This window comes from Oncorhynchus tshawytscha, linkage group LG28 (genome assembly GCF_018296145.1).
Source record: "Oncorhynchus tshawytscha isolate Ot180627B linkage group LG28, Otsh_v2.0, whole genome shotgun sequence".
Lineage (NCBI taxonomy): Eukaryota > Metazoa > Chordata > Actinopteri > Salmoniformes > Salmonidae > Oncorhynchus > Oncorhynchus tshawytscha.
The window spans coordinates 20,260,023-20,277,322 of record NC_056456.1 but is presented as its reverse complement, the minus strand read 5'-3'; the positions used below and the strand labels follow the sequence as shown (position 1 = coordinate 20,277,322).

Genomic DNA, 17,300 nt, shown 5'->3' with positions numbered 1-17,300 from the left:
CTGAGTTATCAGATGGTTAGAAATACCTTCGGTCCAACTCGTCCTTGTTCCCCCTATGTGAGGAAGAGAGATCGGTTAATGTAAACATTTGCAATGGAATTGGTTATAGGGGATCAAATCAGCTTAGGGGATCAAATGCCGACAATAGCCTCCAGAGTAACTATCATCTTACCTTCAGACCTTTAGGCCCCGTCGGCCCAACATCCCCATCCAGACCAGGTTGACCCTGAAATCAACAGCAGAGAGATGTGATGTCACAACCGCCGCTCTCTGAATTTCATGCACAAACAGGTCCCACAAGTGACTAGTCAACCATGACCAAGACTGTGTTGCTTTCCTTCGAGTGATAGTAGCAACCATAGATACTGTTGCAAAGATAACGTTCAAAAATTCATTTAGAAGGTTTCTCGACATAGTAATTATTGATTATTTTGTAACTTTATTGAATCCCTCAGAATTAGTTACTTTCCAACATAAAATATAACATTCCTCTGTCTAAATAGTTGTACATTTAAAAAAATATAAATCATTGCCAGCCTGTGCCATCATTGTCCCTTTTGCCATTCCTGAAGGAACAACATGGCTCATTGACTGTAAAAAATAAAGGGCAAGCTCCATAAATGCAGTTAGTGAAAGCACGCAGGCAACAGACTTATATAAAAAGGCAGGTTCTCTCCAATGTACAGTAGCTTGACCATGTTTGATCTATGAAGCACATAGCTCAAGCTTAATGTCCATCAAGGCCGTTAAAGTCAAACCTGGGATGTTTCCCGCTAAATGAGAGGATTGGGAATGAGCATAGACCCCATGATGGTTTCATAGATGGGTAAACAATTCAAAGCAGAGGCACATGTGCGAACACACACACAGGAGTGGCGTACCGCAGTTTCGTGGGGCCTCCGCAAGGTCTGAGCAAGGCCCCCCCCTGTTAGAAGATTTTTTGGGGGGGAGGAGGTTCTACATATTTTGCCATGGGCAAAGAGAAACATTTTGCAGTTGTATAGCTAATCTCATGCTATTCTACACATTTTGTCATGGGGTTGAGAGAGATGATGCTGTTTTAAAGCTAATTCCTTGCAATTCTACACATATTATTGCCATGGGGCAGAGAGAAAACATTTTAGTTTTATAGCTCATTTCATGATATTCTACACATTTTGCAATGAGGGTGAGAGAATTTAGCATTTTTAAAGCTCATTTCTGTCTATTTTACACATTTTGCCATAAGGCTGAGAGAAAATGTTGCAGTTTTACAGCTAATTTCCTGTCATTCTAAACATTTTTGCCATAGCTTGTGACCTGTTCATATAGAGTACCAGTCAAACGTTTGGACACACCTACTCATTCAAGGGTTTTTCTTTATTTTTACATGAGGACCTGTGGCGGTCCTCATGAGAGCCAGTTTCATCATAGCGCTGGATGGTTTTAGCGAACTGCACTTGAAGAAACTTTCAAAGTTTCCGGTTTAACTGACCTTCATGTCTTAAAGTTTTGATGGACTGTTGTTTCTCTTTGCTAATTTGAGCTGTTCTTGCCATAATAAGGACTTGGTCTTTTACCAAATAGTGCTATCTTCTGTATACCACCCCTACCATGTGACAACACAACTGATTGGCTCAAACGCATTAAGGAGGAAAGAAATTCCACAAATTAACTTTCAACAAGGCACACCTGTTAATTGAAATACATTCCAGGTGACTACCTCATGAAGCTGGTTGAGAGAATGCCAAGAGTGTGCAAGGTTTTCATCAAGGCAAAGGGTGGCTATTTTAAGAATCTCAAATATAAAAACACTTTTTTGGTTACTGCATGGTTCCATATGTGGTTTTTCATAGTTTTGATGTCTACACTGTCTACACCCCCCCCTGCGCACAAGAGGCCCACAGAGCTAGTGGGGCCCCCAACCTTGTGTGGTATGCCAGTGAAACACACACAAAGACACACACACACTCATCCAATGTACAGTAAGTTAAATGGCGCAGGCTATTAGAAAACATGGTTGGAGAGAACAGTCTGCCTTTTCAAGCCTACTGGTTCAGTGAAGAAACCAGGGAAATACCTCGCCAGAACCAAGCCCAGAGCCGAACAACCCTGAGCCAAACTCAGTGTCAAACCCAGAGCCCAAGCCAGAACCACTAAACCAATCCTCATTCACCTGAAACAATAAAGGCCAGGGACAACCAGGTCAATAACAACAGAGAGTGGAGAGGAAACCACTGTCAACTACAATGCATACACATACAGAAGAATATAAAATAACATTTACAGTACAAAATAAGGGTGGGAACATCAATAACAGTTGAAAATGAGTGGTAACAGGTGGAAACATCAATAATGGATATTAGGGAGAACATGAGATAGACAACTCACCGGAGGTCCAGGTTTCCCAACAAGGCCATATCTGCCAGGAGGACCTGGTTGTCCAGTGAACAGGCCTTCCGAGGCATTGAACGGGCTGGTGGGTCCTGGGGGGCCAGGTTGACCTGGAGGGCCAGGAGGACCCTAGGAGAAAATCATAAAATTATCACATCACTATAGTGGATTGGTCTCAACTATACAGTAGGTGATCAGATGAAACAACACCACCTGTTGGATATGGGATGCCATAGCACATGTTTAACATTGAGAGAAGAACACTTGTGGCCTCTTACTTCAAGCCTGAAGTGTAGCGAAACCTATAGTGATGTGATGATTTTTTTAAATGAAATCTTGCGAGATCAGGCTGGCAGTATGTGGCTAAAATACTCCTCCTAGAGACATTTTATTAGAGAAAAACATAACAGATAGGCTGACAGCATAATGAACGTTCTTACTCTGATCAATTCTGTATTGTCAAGGTCTCCAAAACCAGAGCCGAGTGCATCCTCTCCATACTGCAATGCAACAGAAAACAGGCAGTTAAAGACGAATCCCCACTTGATCCCCAGTTCAACCCAATGTTTTTAGGATGTTACACTGCTACCCACTGGCACACTGTGTGATCTGAGGGGTCCGGGAGGTCCAGGGGGGCCTGGAGGCCCTGGTAGTCCTGCTCCTGGGTCCCCCTGCACAGAAGAGAACAAAGGGTACGACTAACTGCCTATGTCACACACATTGAATATACATTTTTCCTTCTAACACCTTTTATTACTGTACCTTGTCTCCTTTGACTCCAACCTCCCCTGCCAAACCTGGGAAACCTTGAGGTCCTCTCTGTCCCTGTGGGTATTGCCATAGATTCTGACATACAGTATTTATGTATGACCATGACAGAACAGTACAAATTTGACACAAGACCAGATTTACTCACTGGATCTCCATCTTCACCCTTGCTTCCCTAAAAAAAATTGAACACTCCTTTGATTTATCTTTTCAGTCTTGTCAAGTGAAGGTAATAGAAAACATAATAAAACATGTACTACGATCACAGAGTAATGGAAGATTATAATGACATAAAGCTCACCTGCTGTCCGTCCTTCCCTGGCACCCCAGGGGCCCCTGTTGGCCCTGAAGGCCCCAGAGGGCCCCTGGGTCCTGGCTGGCGGTGCCCAGACCTTCTACCCTCAGAGAGAGTGGGGGGGCCAGGGGGGCCACGGGGACCAGCAGGACCTATAGGCCCAGGCTCTCCTCGCTCTCCTTTCAGTCTGTGGCTAAGAGGTCCACCCTGATGATCAGCACAAAGAGGAGAATGTTGTATAAGAAGATGTATTAAATACGGAATCATTAATTAAGCATTTAAGGGACATCAGGTTGAGGCACGTAACATCTGAGCTATTACTTACATCCCCTGACATCTCTGGCTCCTCTGTCTGGTGGGGTCCTGAGAGAGGAACAAGAGACACCAATAGGATTAACCAATGAGGCTTCAATAATGTTAACCAGGTAGGGATATATGATGTATTCAACCAACAATATCAACCAGTGAACGACAGATAAGATTGATCAATGCAAAGAGAAAATCCAATAACAGTTGACATAGTCACCGGATGAGTTAAATCAAGAGCTCATCAGTTATTTCCCTGGACTGCCATAAGATGATAGGATAAGTGCATGGTGAACCTGCCTTCCCCACCTCTGAGATGCATCTCCTGATGGGCCTCCTCTGTGGGGGTCAGGTGTCCTGAGTACTCATCTAGCTCCACCTCCGGAGACTCTGTGGGCGGGGCTCGCACAGGCCCGCTGAGCATGTCCTCTGGCTGGAGGGAGAAAAACATTTACGAGGAAGAGAGAGAGATAAAGAGAATGCGAGAAAGAGAGTGCACGAGAGAGAGAGAGGTAAGTAAATTTGTAAAACAATGTGCAACATTTTAAATATACAGGAAACATCTAGCGATCTAAAACATTTGGACGAGAATCAAATAAGAATAATAAGAACAGACAGCTTACATCATATATTTATTTGTAGTAATTGGGGTCAGATTGTGGGATGTTTAAGGGTAGAGTGACATGACATTCTGGGACAAGTACAGTGTGTTACAAGGCTAGTGGTGGGAGGATGAAAGCGAATGTAGCATACACATGGCCAGAATCTGGAGCACCCCCGGAATGGAAGAGAAACAGACACTGTATCTGTGTTTGCTTCCTATTGACAAGGATGTGGAGGTTGGCCACATTTTCTTTATAAACAACCACTGCTCCCAGTAGACATAACAGACACATCAAAGGCCAGTGCAAATACTTAATATGGGGAGAACATTAGTGTTAGGCCATAGACAAACACACTATCCAGGTTATACTTCCACACTCCCTTCCCACAGGGGGCAGCAGCAACCTTGGCCAAATGCTGAGCCTGTTGATAAGCACACCAAGTGCTGCCAATTAAGGTGATCGTCAGTCAGTCTCCCACAGGGAAAGCCGTGAGGTTGCTGGGTTTGTTTGGTGGCCATGAGGTCTTTAGTTTGGGCTTGCCTTTGGTATTTTTCCTTTTTGTACATATTTCTGTTTCGTCACCATCTGAACAAATTATAATCCACTTGGACTGGCCAACACGGAGCTGGCCCTGAACTCGGTAGGTTGCGGTCTCCTTGGCACATGCACTGCATGAAAAGCAGAGATTCTGGGTGAAATCAGATCTGCTATATTCCTGTGAAATTTGAGGTGCACGGTCGTGGGTGGGAATTTCCTATGCATTCTTGCACACTCCCATGCATCCCTAAACATTTGTGTGATACGGGAATTTCTGGGATAGTATATTCCTGGACATTTTCAGACTGCATGTCAGGAAAATGTTCAACAGCTGTAGGTGTGTGACTCCCTATTTTGTCATGTGGTGGAAGAGAAGCCAACTCTGTCTGCATATTTATCCTGTTTTCAGGTTTGTAACATTTATAAACATGGTTTATTTTTCAAAATCTAGAGCTTGTTATAAATTGTGAGTTGTCTGTTCATTGATGTATAATTTAAGTGTTTTTGACTGAGTGAAAAATGAGTGTGCTACAGTAGCTACTTTTCTGAGTCTACATCCGTATGCTTCATTCTATACCTAGAGGACTCTTCTGTCCAGGAGTGATACGTATATATTTAGTCTATATTTGTTGTGGTCTAGTACTGTCTTTTTGCTAGCTACGGCCATCTATTTTAAGTGCTGCCTGTCTTCCCAGTAGCCTATTTGGTGTGTGAACTCCTGACTGCTCATAATTTGCAAATAGTTGTTGACACATCAATCAGGATCAATGGGCAGGGCGATTTGTTTTGGTAATCAATGGCTGTATTGGAGGGGGGAGTGGTTTCACCTCTTCTAGGCAATTAGTAAAGGGAGGTGTGCTCCCCACCTGTGCTAGGCAATTAGTGTTGAGGATGGCTCCACAACACTCATTTGAGTATCTTACCTAGTTATTTACAGATCTAATTGTTTTTTTGATAGCTTTGTCAACGTGTTTTCTATACCTGTTCACACCTCTCCCTGTAGACTTTGCAGATGCTACCCACCCCTTGTCTGCAACCCTTCTAAAGTACTGTACCCTGCGCACAACCCATGTGGAATTCTGGGTCTTTGGCGGTGTTTGGATCTGCGGTCAAAATGGCGAGTTCATCTCAGCTTATGCTGCCCTTCAGTCCCTTGACTTTTTGGCCCTGAAGGAGACATGGATCACTCCAGAGAGAGCAGCTGGAGTGGCAGTGTTTTCTTCATCTGACTGTTTTCTCTCATAGTCCGAGAGCATCTGGTCTTCTACCCTCAACACTATAGTCCTACAGTAACCACAATGTATGCTCGCCCTGGGCGACGCTGGATGACCCTCAGTACTGTATCTGATTTATTTTGTTTACCCTTGAATTTTGAATAGGCTCGTTCATATTTCCTTAATCTGGTGCTTACCTGTTTACACAAATGTAAGCACCACAATTGTAATGCAAAGATGAATGAAAGTAAAATAAATACAAAAATCAAGCAGAGTACTGGCAAGATTCCTCCATGGTGGTTGCTTTAGTTTCAGGCCCTGCTTAGCCTAAATGCGGAGACTATTCTTCTCTCTGCTGAAATAAATGATCGTCCTTCAAGATGTGATTTAAGTGGATTTGTGTTTTATTCAAGGAACGTAGGGAACACCTTGATAGTGGAAAAAAAGTGTAGGAACCCTGAGGTGTGGTGATAATACATTCAATAATTGTGTTTCTAATATTCCAGTGACATACAGCCACTACTGATTAGCATTCATTGCGGCGAATAAGCACAGCCTTAAACAAGTACACGGTTATTTACTGATACTTATGGGTGAGACTTGGGCGGAGATGTATTGCATTAAGATGTGTGTGGCCGTTTTTAGGGGATTTACTGAACCGTTTCCAGATATATGCACGCCCTCACACAAGGGGTCCGTTATCGGCGATATACTGGATGTGTGCAGGGCTGTAAATGTGTCTTTCCATGCAGTGATGTGCATTCAACAGTCCTCAAATGCTGATTTCTCAAATAAATGCACACATTCATACAGGCTACAGACATGTAACAAGGCTTAGGACTCCTAGACTTAGCGAGTGCAACAATGTTAGCAGGCTAGTAACTGGGGAGAGAGGAACTGAATCCCTCTACTGGAATATGTGCCCCAAGTGTTCACTATTAGGTACTTGTGTTTTGTACCAGTACAAATTGAAACTGATAAAACAGACAGATGCTCCACTGCACGTCAAAGTGTTGCTCAGTCAGCGACGTTCCTTGTCCAAGCCAATCTTAGTTGAGCGGGTGGATGTTCTTTCTCTCACCTCTGCTCAACCAGTGTCCGTTGACAGCCTCTCACTGAACACAATCTCTCACCCCATGCTCACCCTTGCTGTTTCCTTTCTTCGTTTCATGTCATTCATCGTTTCGGCCCCACTCCCATCCCCAGAAGCCTGGAATACAGAAGACATCACCACCCATCTAAACACGATATTGACACCAGTGACCTAGAAGTAGAATTTCCCTAACTAACCACTAGAGAACTCTTAATTCACGTAATTTAGGCGAAGAAAGGCAAGAGTAGTGGCAGCTATGGATGTGCGTGAGAGCCAGTTAAAGTGAAAATCAACCAGTATTCCCTATTTTGAACACTATGGGGAGCCATCTTTATGCAAAGTCAAGCCATGGATAAAAGTCCTGCCAGCCAAACGCTCAACACGTTAGTCAATCATTTGTACTGGTGAGGCCTCTAGAATGTCAGGAGCTCAAGGTTATGGATGCATACATATCAATAGAACTGAATGTGTATTGTCAGGCTGTGGTGTGTAAACACTCACATAGGGATCATCTTCCTCACACTGCTCCTCTGCAGCCCTGGGGTCTGATTTGATCACCAGCTGCTGGATAGAGCCCTGTACAGAAGGAGAGAAAGAGATATGTGATGTATGATAAGCTGGTTTTGATGGGCCAGAGCTATCTCTTCACACAGAGTTTTGCCCAGCATGACAGACCTCAGTGTTCTTTTGGCTCTGTGGGACCCCCTTATTCTACTGCCTTCTCTACCCCCTCCTCTCCCTGTCTCTCACCCCTCCCTGGCCCTTCTGCACTGACTGACTGTGGTTTACCCCTCTTGGTCCTCTCACGCCCCTCGCCAGTCCAGCACCAAATTGTCTCACAACAACAAAAGGTAAAGCTGCCCACTTTGCTGCTGTCACCATGGAAACCACTTTCCAAAACACACACCAGAACTCTCAAGGCACAGCAGCATACTAATGAAACACGTTGCTGGATGGTTCATTTAGGGGCATGGAGAAAGTCCCATTCACTCCATCATCAAGTTATTAGTCATATCATGTACAGGGTACAAACGGTATACACCGCCCAAAAAGAAATGCAGGTTCCTTTTCAACAATGCAACAACAAGAAATAATAAAAGAGAAGAATACGAACATAAAGTAAATAGCTCAGTGTTTGACCTAATAGAAGCGGGCTTTGGGGGAAGTTTTGCTCTTGCTCTGACACCCAACAACATTATTAATAGGAATATTTTCATTGGTTATATTGAACCAGCTGAATAGTTCTCTCTTCCTAGATACTATAACATATTTCAATGGTCTCACTCTAACTACACTAGATGACAGTCAATGTTTGATAGCTGGGAGATGTTGTTTTGACTAGACCAGACACGACTATCACCCCCTTAATTCCTCCGTTTCTCTTCTCAGAGAAGCAAAAAACTGGAACAGACATCACAGGACACATCAATGTGAGGAGCAGAGCTGACCACGGGTCTGTTTATTAAACAAAGTTGATCTCTCCCTTCCTCTCTGAGAAACTGCCAGGACCTCCCATCAGGACACAGACTATCAATGGCTGTCAAATTGCAGGATGTTTGGACCGGAGTTATACAACCTTATATGAGCTGATTCTGAGAAACTGTGATCAAGTGACTATAATCCATGACCGAGCACATTCATACATGAATCACTGTATATGATACAGCTAAACATTCTTGTTTAAAATCTGATATTGTATGCTAGACAAGTGGTGCACAGCGAATGGGAAGATGTCCCAGCTGTGGAGCTTTTAGTGCAGCAGTTAAGACTAATTCAACACAGATGACCATTGAGTCTTTTATCATGTTAATTGAGTAATGTTCACGCTAACACAGACTGGGCAAACAGAGTAGGACTCACATTCCACACAGTGCAAGTCATTTGTGCAAAGAATTAAACACAGACAGAGAGAGAGAGCAAGAGAGCCCAACCCACCCAAACCCAGCACACAAACTCAGTGACATGGTACTGTAAAATGATCAGAAGCAACCACCGACTTACCACAAACCTCTCCAGGCCAGTCCCTCCAGCGTTGCCCACAAAGATGCCTGAGCTGGGCTCAAAGCTGAGCTGGCGGCTGCTCCTGTGGAAGGTCTCTGCTTGGAAGTCATCACAGTTCATATAGAGGCACACTTCCTGGTCCTGCACTGACAGAGTGAATATTGTCCACTTTTTGGTCATATCAGGCACCTTGAAAGACACCACCTGCTGGCTCTGTGAGGACTCCTGGCCCCCCTCGGTGTAGTACAGCTGAATCCTCTGAGTCTGATCTTCCACAGCTGTCAGCGCCAGCCCCAGCTGCACCACCCTCTGCTGGGCATCAGTGATGGCGAACAGCACCCCTCCCTGGTTGCTGCTGGGCCTGATGGTGACGATGATGGCAAAGTCCCTGAAGAAAGGGTCGGGCATGAAGGTCTTGGTGAGGCGTCCGATGTTGGCGCCGGGACCGAAGTTGTAGGCCGTCCGGAAGCCCTCATAGCCGGTGATATACGAGACAGAGGGAGGGAGCGGCACTCCGATCAACTCAGTCAGGTCTAGGTGGCCTGTAGAGCCAAGCTCTGTAAGCAGGAGGAAACGCAACAGAATCTTGAAATCAAAACACAATGAACAGAATCACGTGTATGAGCCTAAAACTGTATAGAAAACTCTGTGGCAGTTAGCCTAGCAGTTAAGAGCATTGGGACAGTAACCGAATGGTCGCTGGTTCGCGTTGTGCCAGTGACCGAAAGGTCTCTGGTTCAAGGCCCCGAGCCGACTGAAAAATCTGTTGATGGGTTGTTGAGCAAGGCACTAATTTCTCCTGTAAGTCACTCAGAATAAGAGCGTCTGCTAAATGACTAACATGTAAGTATAATAGATGGCTCAGTATTACTATAGTTATCAGTACCATTTCCATTATCAGCATAACTCAAAATCACAATAACATCCAATGCTCTCATCAAGATGTCTCACCATACTCTACGTCATCAGGTTATGTAACTTCACCACTGCAGTCAGAACCTCAGTCACTGGAACCTTTATGGAACTCCTCCAGTGTCAATTAGCAGACAATATCATACATGTATGTATGTGCTGTCACCTGACCATGATCAGTCCCTGGGCATCATCACAATCACTATTGCATGGTTGTATGCACTGAACACAAAAGGTAGGCTTTTCCAGACACAGATTAAGCCTAGTCCTGGGCTAAAAAGCACTTCCAATGGAAATTCTAAATTGAACATGTTTTTTACACCTCGATCATGTGTAGTACAGACTATAGAATGTTGTAGAATGCCATAGTAAATACTACAGTATTAGCCACAAAAATAACTCTAGTAAATACTACAGTAATGTCTGCAAAAACACTACAGTCCACAAAAACACAACTTTTTAAACTATAGTAAATACTACAGTATTTAATTTGCATTCCCCTCCACCATATCACAATTTGTGCCACCCATAAGTGAGAAACCTACATGCCAAGTATATACCATATATTGTGTTCCCTACCTACTTACAGGTTATGGAAAATGTGCTCTTTTAGTATTTCTCCTGTAGGTTTCGTGAAGGAGAAAGCCTCCACTTCAAACTTTAGTCTGCAAAAACACCAAATTCTGCAAAAACCCTACAGTGACTACTATACTAATTTGTAATGTGGGTAGTACAGGTCTAGGCTTAACCTGTGTCCAGGAAACCATACCAAAGAGTGCAAGCACAGTATAGGAATAATATCTCATTCTACCATAACCGATGTGGCCAGGGTCTCCCAAATCCATCTATCCTCATCACTGAGCCTAACGACCCCTTAAAGAGTCAAAAGTTCACCTATGGCTCATTGCACTCATTCCCCCCCCCCTGTCCAGACCATAATGCTCCCCAACATAACCTACAGACACTTGCCGTAAAGCCTTCAATTGGGGTTGAGGGGCCTATCATCGTGGCGTATAGAGAGAGGGCTTAGCAAAGAAAGATACCGGTAGATCACATTCTCTCCATTCTCCCCCACATGCTGTTCATCTCCCTTGGCGAACACTATGACCCCAACATTCCACCGTGGTAACCTCTTGGCCATTGGTTTCACCTCAGTCTGGTCAAGTATTAACCCTCATCTACACATCAGTGGGCCTCTCTGCCCACAGACTAGACATGGTCTCTGATTGGGTCTGTAATTCCTCATATTAGCAAAGTGCGAAAAGACACGCCAATTAGGGAGGAGGGTGATAGTGTTTGAACATCCTCCGCTCGGAACAAATGCCTCCCACAACATGCAGCCTCACACAAACACTGACTGAGTCAGACAACCCAGACTGCCACAACCAAGCCAATCTATTAGTGGGATCAGAGAAAGTTCACGTAAAATAGTTTGGTAGGAATATATCCAAACATACATCTGACGTCCTCAAAGAGGACCCTGCCTGTTTTAGCATATCGACACAGTAATGCAAATAACGTACGCGTGAATGGTGTGAACTGTCTAAAGTTCTGTAAATAGGTTGTCATACTGAGTGGATGTCTGGGAGAGTGAGTTACTGTTTATGGCCGGCTATAATCAAAGCTGGATCGACAGACCGACATCCTCCTTGGACAGGCACATTGTGGAGAGAAGCTGTCAGAGTGTAACACCTACAGTACAGCTCAGACAGAGGAATAGACAGGAGAGCCCTCATGAAACTTATGGTTTACTACAAAAGTTACCAACACATTTTATTCTGAGAGAGCTTGCAGAATGTGGACACAACTTTGTTCTCTTTGTCCAGTGATTTTCTTGGAGTCTATGTACTGAATTATTCTAGTCAGGCAACACTATAACCGGTGCACCATCCATTTCAATTCTGAAAAAGTTGTATTGCTCCTCTCATCTCCAGCCTCTTGATATCAGTCCTCCCTCCCATACCTCAGCCATCCGTCCGTCCGTCCCCCATTCCCCACTCTCTCTCACCCCACAATCCAGCCCAGCCAGGCTCTGAAACAATTCTCACACTCCACAGACCCTAATTTCCTCAGGTTCCAGGAAGGCTCCTGGCCCTAATCCTATTATTTTAATATCATGTGATAGGGATTTAATTTGGAAACCAAGGAGCTAGCAGGAAACCTGCTCCCCTCAACAATGCACAGCCTCAATTAGACAAGTTAAAAATGCTTAGCCACGCTCAGTAATCTTGAGCAGGCTGTGAGGGAACACACTTCCGAATCCCTGTCATGATCCCACTACAAGTATCAGCTTGAGACTACAAAAATAATGGACCACCATGAGTCTACAGCTCCACAGCTGCCACATTGTCAGGGTCTTTAGATTCTTTCAGGGGAGGTTTTTAGAGCATTATGCTAAGTCGATGACTGAGAACTCACAGAGCATTGGTTCTATTTCATTGAACGTGCGAGCCAAGTCTAGAAACCAGTAGCAGAAGTGTTTGTTATTTAAACACAACATAAAAGACTACTTTTTTGGACAGAATCCCAAACGGAAATGAAACTGAAAAAACTACTTCACCCAGCACACTCCAGGTGTTCCTCGACTCCTGCACAGCACAGAATAACTCACCACGACTCTTCCACATTTTCAGAGGTATTTTCTTAGCCTTGGGCTTGATCTCTGTTGTTCCAGCACCTGCGGGCTCATGTGTGCTCTGTAGAGGTGTACTCTGAACAGGTGCAGTAGTGTACACCTCTGTCTGGGTCCCCTCCTGGCCCACCTCTGTCCCTTCCATTGTCCAAAATACCTTGGTGGTGGGGGGCTGTGTGGTCATCTCCTGTGCATTCCCCCAGAGCACACTCCACCATTGGCCATGAACAGGAGCCATGAGCAGCAGCAGCAGCAGACTGCACAGACGCAGGACAGCCATCCTGTCTTGATGCTCCAACTACCAACTAAAAACTTAAGATGTATGTTCTCCAGTATGTTCACAGATCAGCTCTCATGCTCCACTCTTCCCTGCTTCTATCTGCTCTCTCTCTTCCCTGCTTCTCTCTCTCTCTTCTCTGCTTCTATCTGCTCTCTCTCTTCTCCTGCTTCTATCTGCTCTCTCTCTCTTCCCTGCTTCTCTCTCTCTCTTCCCTGCTTCTCTCTCTCTCTTCCCTGCTTCTATCTGCTCTCTCTCTTCTCCTGCTTCTATCTGCTCTCTCTCTCTCTCACCTGCTTCTAACTGCGGGCTCTCTCTCGCTCTCTCTGTTCTGCTCTGCTCTGTGATTAGCAGTGACCCCTGCTCCAGACCTCCTCAGCACCTCGCAGACATAGGTATTTCACAGGCAGCACAGCAAGAGCAGCAGCTCTACACCACGTCTGGCTCACTTCACTCTGGCTCCCATCACAGTGGGTGGGTGTGTTAAGAGGATGTAAGTGCCAGCTGTAAGCCACAGCCCCCTTCAGTAATGCCATCCCCGTCTGTATCCCGTTATCATCAACCCTAGTACAGCTTAAATGTAGGAGCTGGCCATCAACAGTCGTTGTTTACTAAACAAATAGTTGTCAGTAAAAAAAATATATAAAAAACATAGGGGCACCGTGACATTAACTCTGGTGTTTTTGATCCTGTAGTATTTTCTTTTTAAAAAGTAAACCAACATGTTTTCAGCACCTTTATTTCCATGACTGATCAAAATGATTTTTTATTATGGCTCGCTTATGTGTTTCTGCAGCAGACCTAAAGTGAGCAACATGTTTGGAGCATCAAATAGCAATATCATCGCAGTATCGAATCACAATACAAATAGAATCGTGAGAATCGCAATATATATCGTATCGGGACCTAAGTATTGTGATAATATCGTAATATTGTATCGTGAGGTCCCTGGCAATTCCCAGCCCTGAAGGACATGGTGAGCATTGCACACATGTTCCATTCCCCCGGGACAAGAGACTACAAGACCTCAGAAGAATGCTGTAAAAAAGGGCACCACAAAGGGACACAATTAAATGTAACACTAATGACTTGTACATTTGACATCTTACCTATCCGTAGTCAGTTGCATTCATGTCCATGAAAAAGCTGAATAGAACTATAGGTGTAACAATACAGGAAGTTGGGGTGTTGAGGGTGCTGCAGCAACCCCTTGAAAAATGGAATGCGTTGAATCGCGTGGCCTTATCGTCGCTTTCTTTTGCAAAATTACTAAGAATTAACAAACGTGTTTTCTAAAATTGTCAATTGCAAACATCATATTAAGGTGTGGGATGTTGATTGTATGATAAGAAAAAATGTGCAGATCCATTTCACTCCAGCAGATGGCTTAATCTGTCTGTCCGCAATTCACCATGGCAACATGGCGGTTCTCAACACCACACAACACAAAGAGCTGGCTGCTACTTTCAGAGAGATCGTTCATGAGGAGATTACCTCTGCCCTCGACTTGAAATTAAAACCGGTAAATGAATCACTCACTTCTAAGTTGAATGCCTATTCAACTAAAGTGGAAAGTCTGGAGAAGGCGGCCAATGTGACAGAGGTGTGAATCCATGACCTGGAAACAGAGCGAGCTAAGCTAGAAGGGGAAAACCATCTCCTAAAGAGAAAACGGAATCACTTGAAAATGATTCCGGTAAAGTCAATGTACGCGTTATAGGACTTGAAACTGGAGTGGATGCGGGCAACCCAACTTCCTTCAGAGAAAAAAATTATAAAAAATAACACAAGAAAATAACAATAATGAGACTATATACAGGGGTACCGGTACGGAGTAAATGTGCGGGGGTACAGGTTAGTCAAGGTAATATGTACATGTAGGTGGGGGGGGGTGTCAATGTAAATATTCCGGTGGCCATTTGATTAATTGTTCAGCAGTCTTATGGCTTGGGGGTAGAAGCTGTTAAGGAGTATTTTGGTCCTATACTTAGTGCTCAGGTACTGCTTGCCATGTGATAGTAGAGAGAGCAGTCTATGACTTGGGTGACTGGAGTCTCTGACAATTCTTTGGGCTTTCCTCTGACACAGCCTAGTATATAGGTCCTGGATGGCAGGAAGCTTGTCCCCATGTACTGGGCCGTACGCACTCCCCTCTGTAGCGCATTACGGTCAGATGCAGAGCAGTTGCCATACCAGGCAGTAATGCAACCAGTCAGGATGCTCTCGATGGTGCAGCTGTAGAACTTTTTGAGGATCTGGGGACCCATGCCAAATCTTTGCAGTCTCTTGAGGGGGAAAAGGTATTGTTGTGTCATTTTTACGACTGTCTTTGTGTGGTTGGAGCATGATAGTTCATTGTTGATGTGGACACCAAGGAACTTGAAACTCTCGACCTGCTACACTACAGCCCTGTCGATGTCAATGGGGGCCTGTTCGGCCAGCCTTTTCCTGTAGTTCTCGATCAGCTCCTTTGTCTTGCTCACATTGAGGGAGAGGTTGTTGTCCTGGCCTCCTTCCTATAGGCCGTCTCATCGTTGTTGGTAATCAGGCATACCACCACTTTTGAGTCATCGGCAAACTTAATGATGGTGTTGAAGTCGTGCCTGGCCGTGCAGTCTTGGTATTGAATTATCACATAGGTGTTCCTTTTGTCCAGTTGGAAAAGGGCAGTGTGGAGTGCAATAGAGATTGCACCATCTGTGGATCTGTTAGGGCGGTATACAAATTGGAGTGAGTCTAAGGTTTCTGGGATAATGGTGCACTTCATGGCTGCAGATGTGAGTGCTATGGGTCAGTAGTCATTTAGGCAGGTTACCTTAGTGTTCTTTGGCACAGGGACTATGGTGGTCTGCTTAAAACATGTGGGTATTACAGACTCGGCCAGGGAGAGGTTGAAAATGTCAGTGAAGACACTTGCCAGTTGGTCAGCGCATGCTCGCAGTACACGTTCTGGTAATCCATCTGGCCTTGTAAATGTTGACCTGTTTAAAGGTCTTACTCACATCGGCTGCGGAGAGTGTTATCATACAGTCGTCTGGAACAGCTGGTGCTCTCATGCATGTTTCAGTGTTATTTCCATCGAAGCAAGCATAGAAGTAGTTTAACTTGTCTGGTAGGCTCATGTCACTGGGCAGCTCTTGGCTGTGCTTCCCTTTGTAGTGTATAATGGTTTGTAAGCCCTGCCACATCCGACGAGCATCAGAGCCGGTGTAGTACGATTTGATCTTAGTCCTGTATTGATGCTTTGCCTGTTTGATGGTTCATCGGAGGGCATAGCGGGATTTCATATAAGCTTACGGTTAGAGTCCTTCTCCTTGAAAGTGGCAGCTCTAGCCTTTAGCTCAGTGCAGATGTTGCCTGTAATCCATGGCTTCTGGTTGGGGTATGCACGTACAGTCACCATGGGGATGATGTCATCGATGCACTTATTGATGAAGCCAATGACTGATGAGGTGTACTCCTCAATGCCATCGGAAGAATCCGGGAACGTATTCCAGTCTGTGCTAGCAAAACAGACCACTTTTTTTATTGAGTCACTGGTGCTTCCTGCTTTAAGTTTTGCTTGTAAGTAGGAATCAGGAGTATAGAATCATGGTCAGATTTGCCAAATGGAGGGCGAGGGAGAGCTTTGTACGTGTTTCTGTGTATGGAATAAAGGAGGTCTAGAGTTTTTTTCCTCTGGTTGCACATTTAACATGCTGATAGAAATTTGGTAAAATGGATTTAAGTTTCCCTGCATTAAGGTCCCCAGCCACTAGGAGTGCCGCCTCTGGATGAGCATTTTCCTGTTTGCTTGTGGCGGAATACAGCTCATTGAGTGTAGTCTTAGTTCCAGCATAGGTCTGTGGTGGTATGTAAATAGATACTAAAAATACAGATCAAAACTCGCTAGGTAGATAGTGTGGTCAACAGTTTATCATGAGATACTCTACCTCAGGCGAGCAAAACCTCAAGACTTCCTTAGACATCGTACACCAGCGGTTGTTTACAAATACACATAGTCTGACCCCCCTTGTCTTACCAGATGCCGCTGTTCTATCCTGCTGATACAGCATATAACCAGCCACCTGTATGTTGATAACGTCGGCGTTCAGCCACGACTCCGTGAAGCATAAGATATTACAGTTTTTATTGTCCCGTTGGTACTTTAATCTTCCTTGTAGGTTGTCAATTTTATTTTCCTATGATTGCACTTTATCTAGTAGTACAGAAGGCAGTGGAGGTTTATTCGATCACCTACAAATTCTCAGAAGCCAGTCTGACCGCCCTCTTTTTCTCCAGCATCTC

General features: G+C 44.6%; 1 protein-coding gene and 1 long non-coding RNA gene across 6 annotated transcripts in view; one reads left to right on the top strand and one right to left on the bottom strand.

The window, feature by feature from the left end:
* The window catches only part of LOC112226880 (collagen alpha-1(XVIII) chain), a 55,041-nt gene that overhangs the window by 16,934 nt on the left and 20,807 nt on the right, over positions 1–17,300 (bottom strand). For 2 of the 5 annotated variants that reach the window (XM_024391523.2, XM_024391525.2), the window contains exons 1-15: positions 12,716–13,167; positions 9,193–9,749; positions 7,693–7,767; positions 7,243–7,308; positions 4,043–4,175; positions 3,762–3,799; positions 3,443–3,643; positions 3,290–3,316; positions 3,136–3,198; positions 2,967–3,044; positions 2,814–2,873; positions 2,371–2,502; positions 2,060–2,155; positions 173–226; positions 27–53 (exon numbers count right to left, since the gene is read on the bottom strand). In XM_024391523.2, coding sequence (XP_024247291.1) covers positions 27–53; positions 173–226; positions 2,060–2,155; positions 2,371–2,502; positions 2,814–2,873; positions 2,967–3,044; positions 3,136–3,198; positions 3,290–3,316; positions 3,443–3,643; positions 3,762–3,799; positions 4,043–4,175; positions 7,243–7,308; positions 7,693–7,767; positions 9,193–9,749; positions 12,716–13,016 — 1,908 coding nt within the window. In that variant the 5' untranslated portion in view covers positions 13,017–13,167. Of the gene's footprint in view, positions 1–26; positions 54–172; positions 227–2,059; positions 2,156–2,370; positions 2,503–2,813; positions 2,874–2,966; positions 3,045–3,135; positions 3,199–3,289; positions 3,317–3,442; positions 3,644–3,761; positions 3,800–4,042; positions 4,176–7,242; positions 7,309–7,692; positions 7,768–9,192; positions 9,750–12,715; positions 13,168–17,300 lie in introns of those variants that run through there. The other 3 variants (XM_024391524.2, XM_024391528.2, XM_024391527.2) reach the window with 3 other exon arrangements.
* LOC112226881 lies at positions 4,628–6,484 on the top strand. The gene is made up of 2 exons (XR_002949793.2): positions 4,628–4,987; positions 5,888–6,484. It is a non-coding gene; the product is annotated as an uncharacterized LOC112226881 (long non-coding RNA).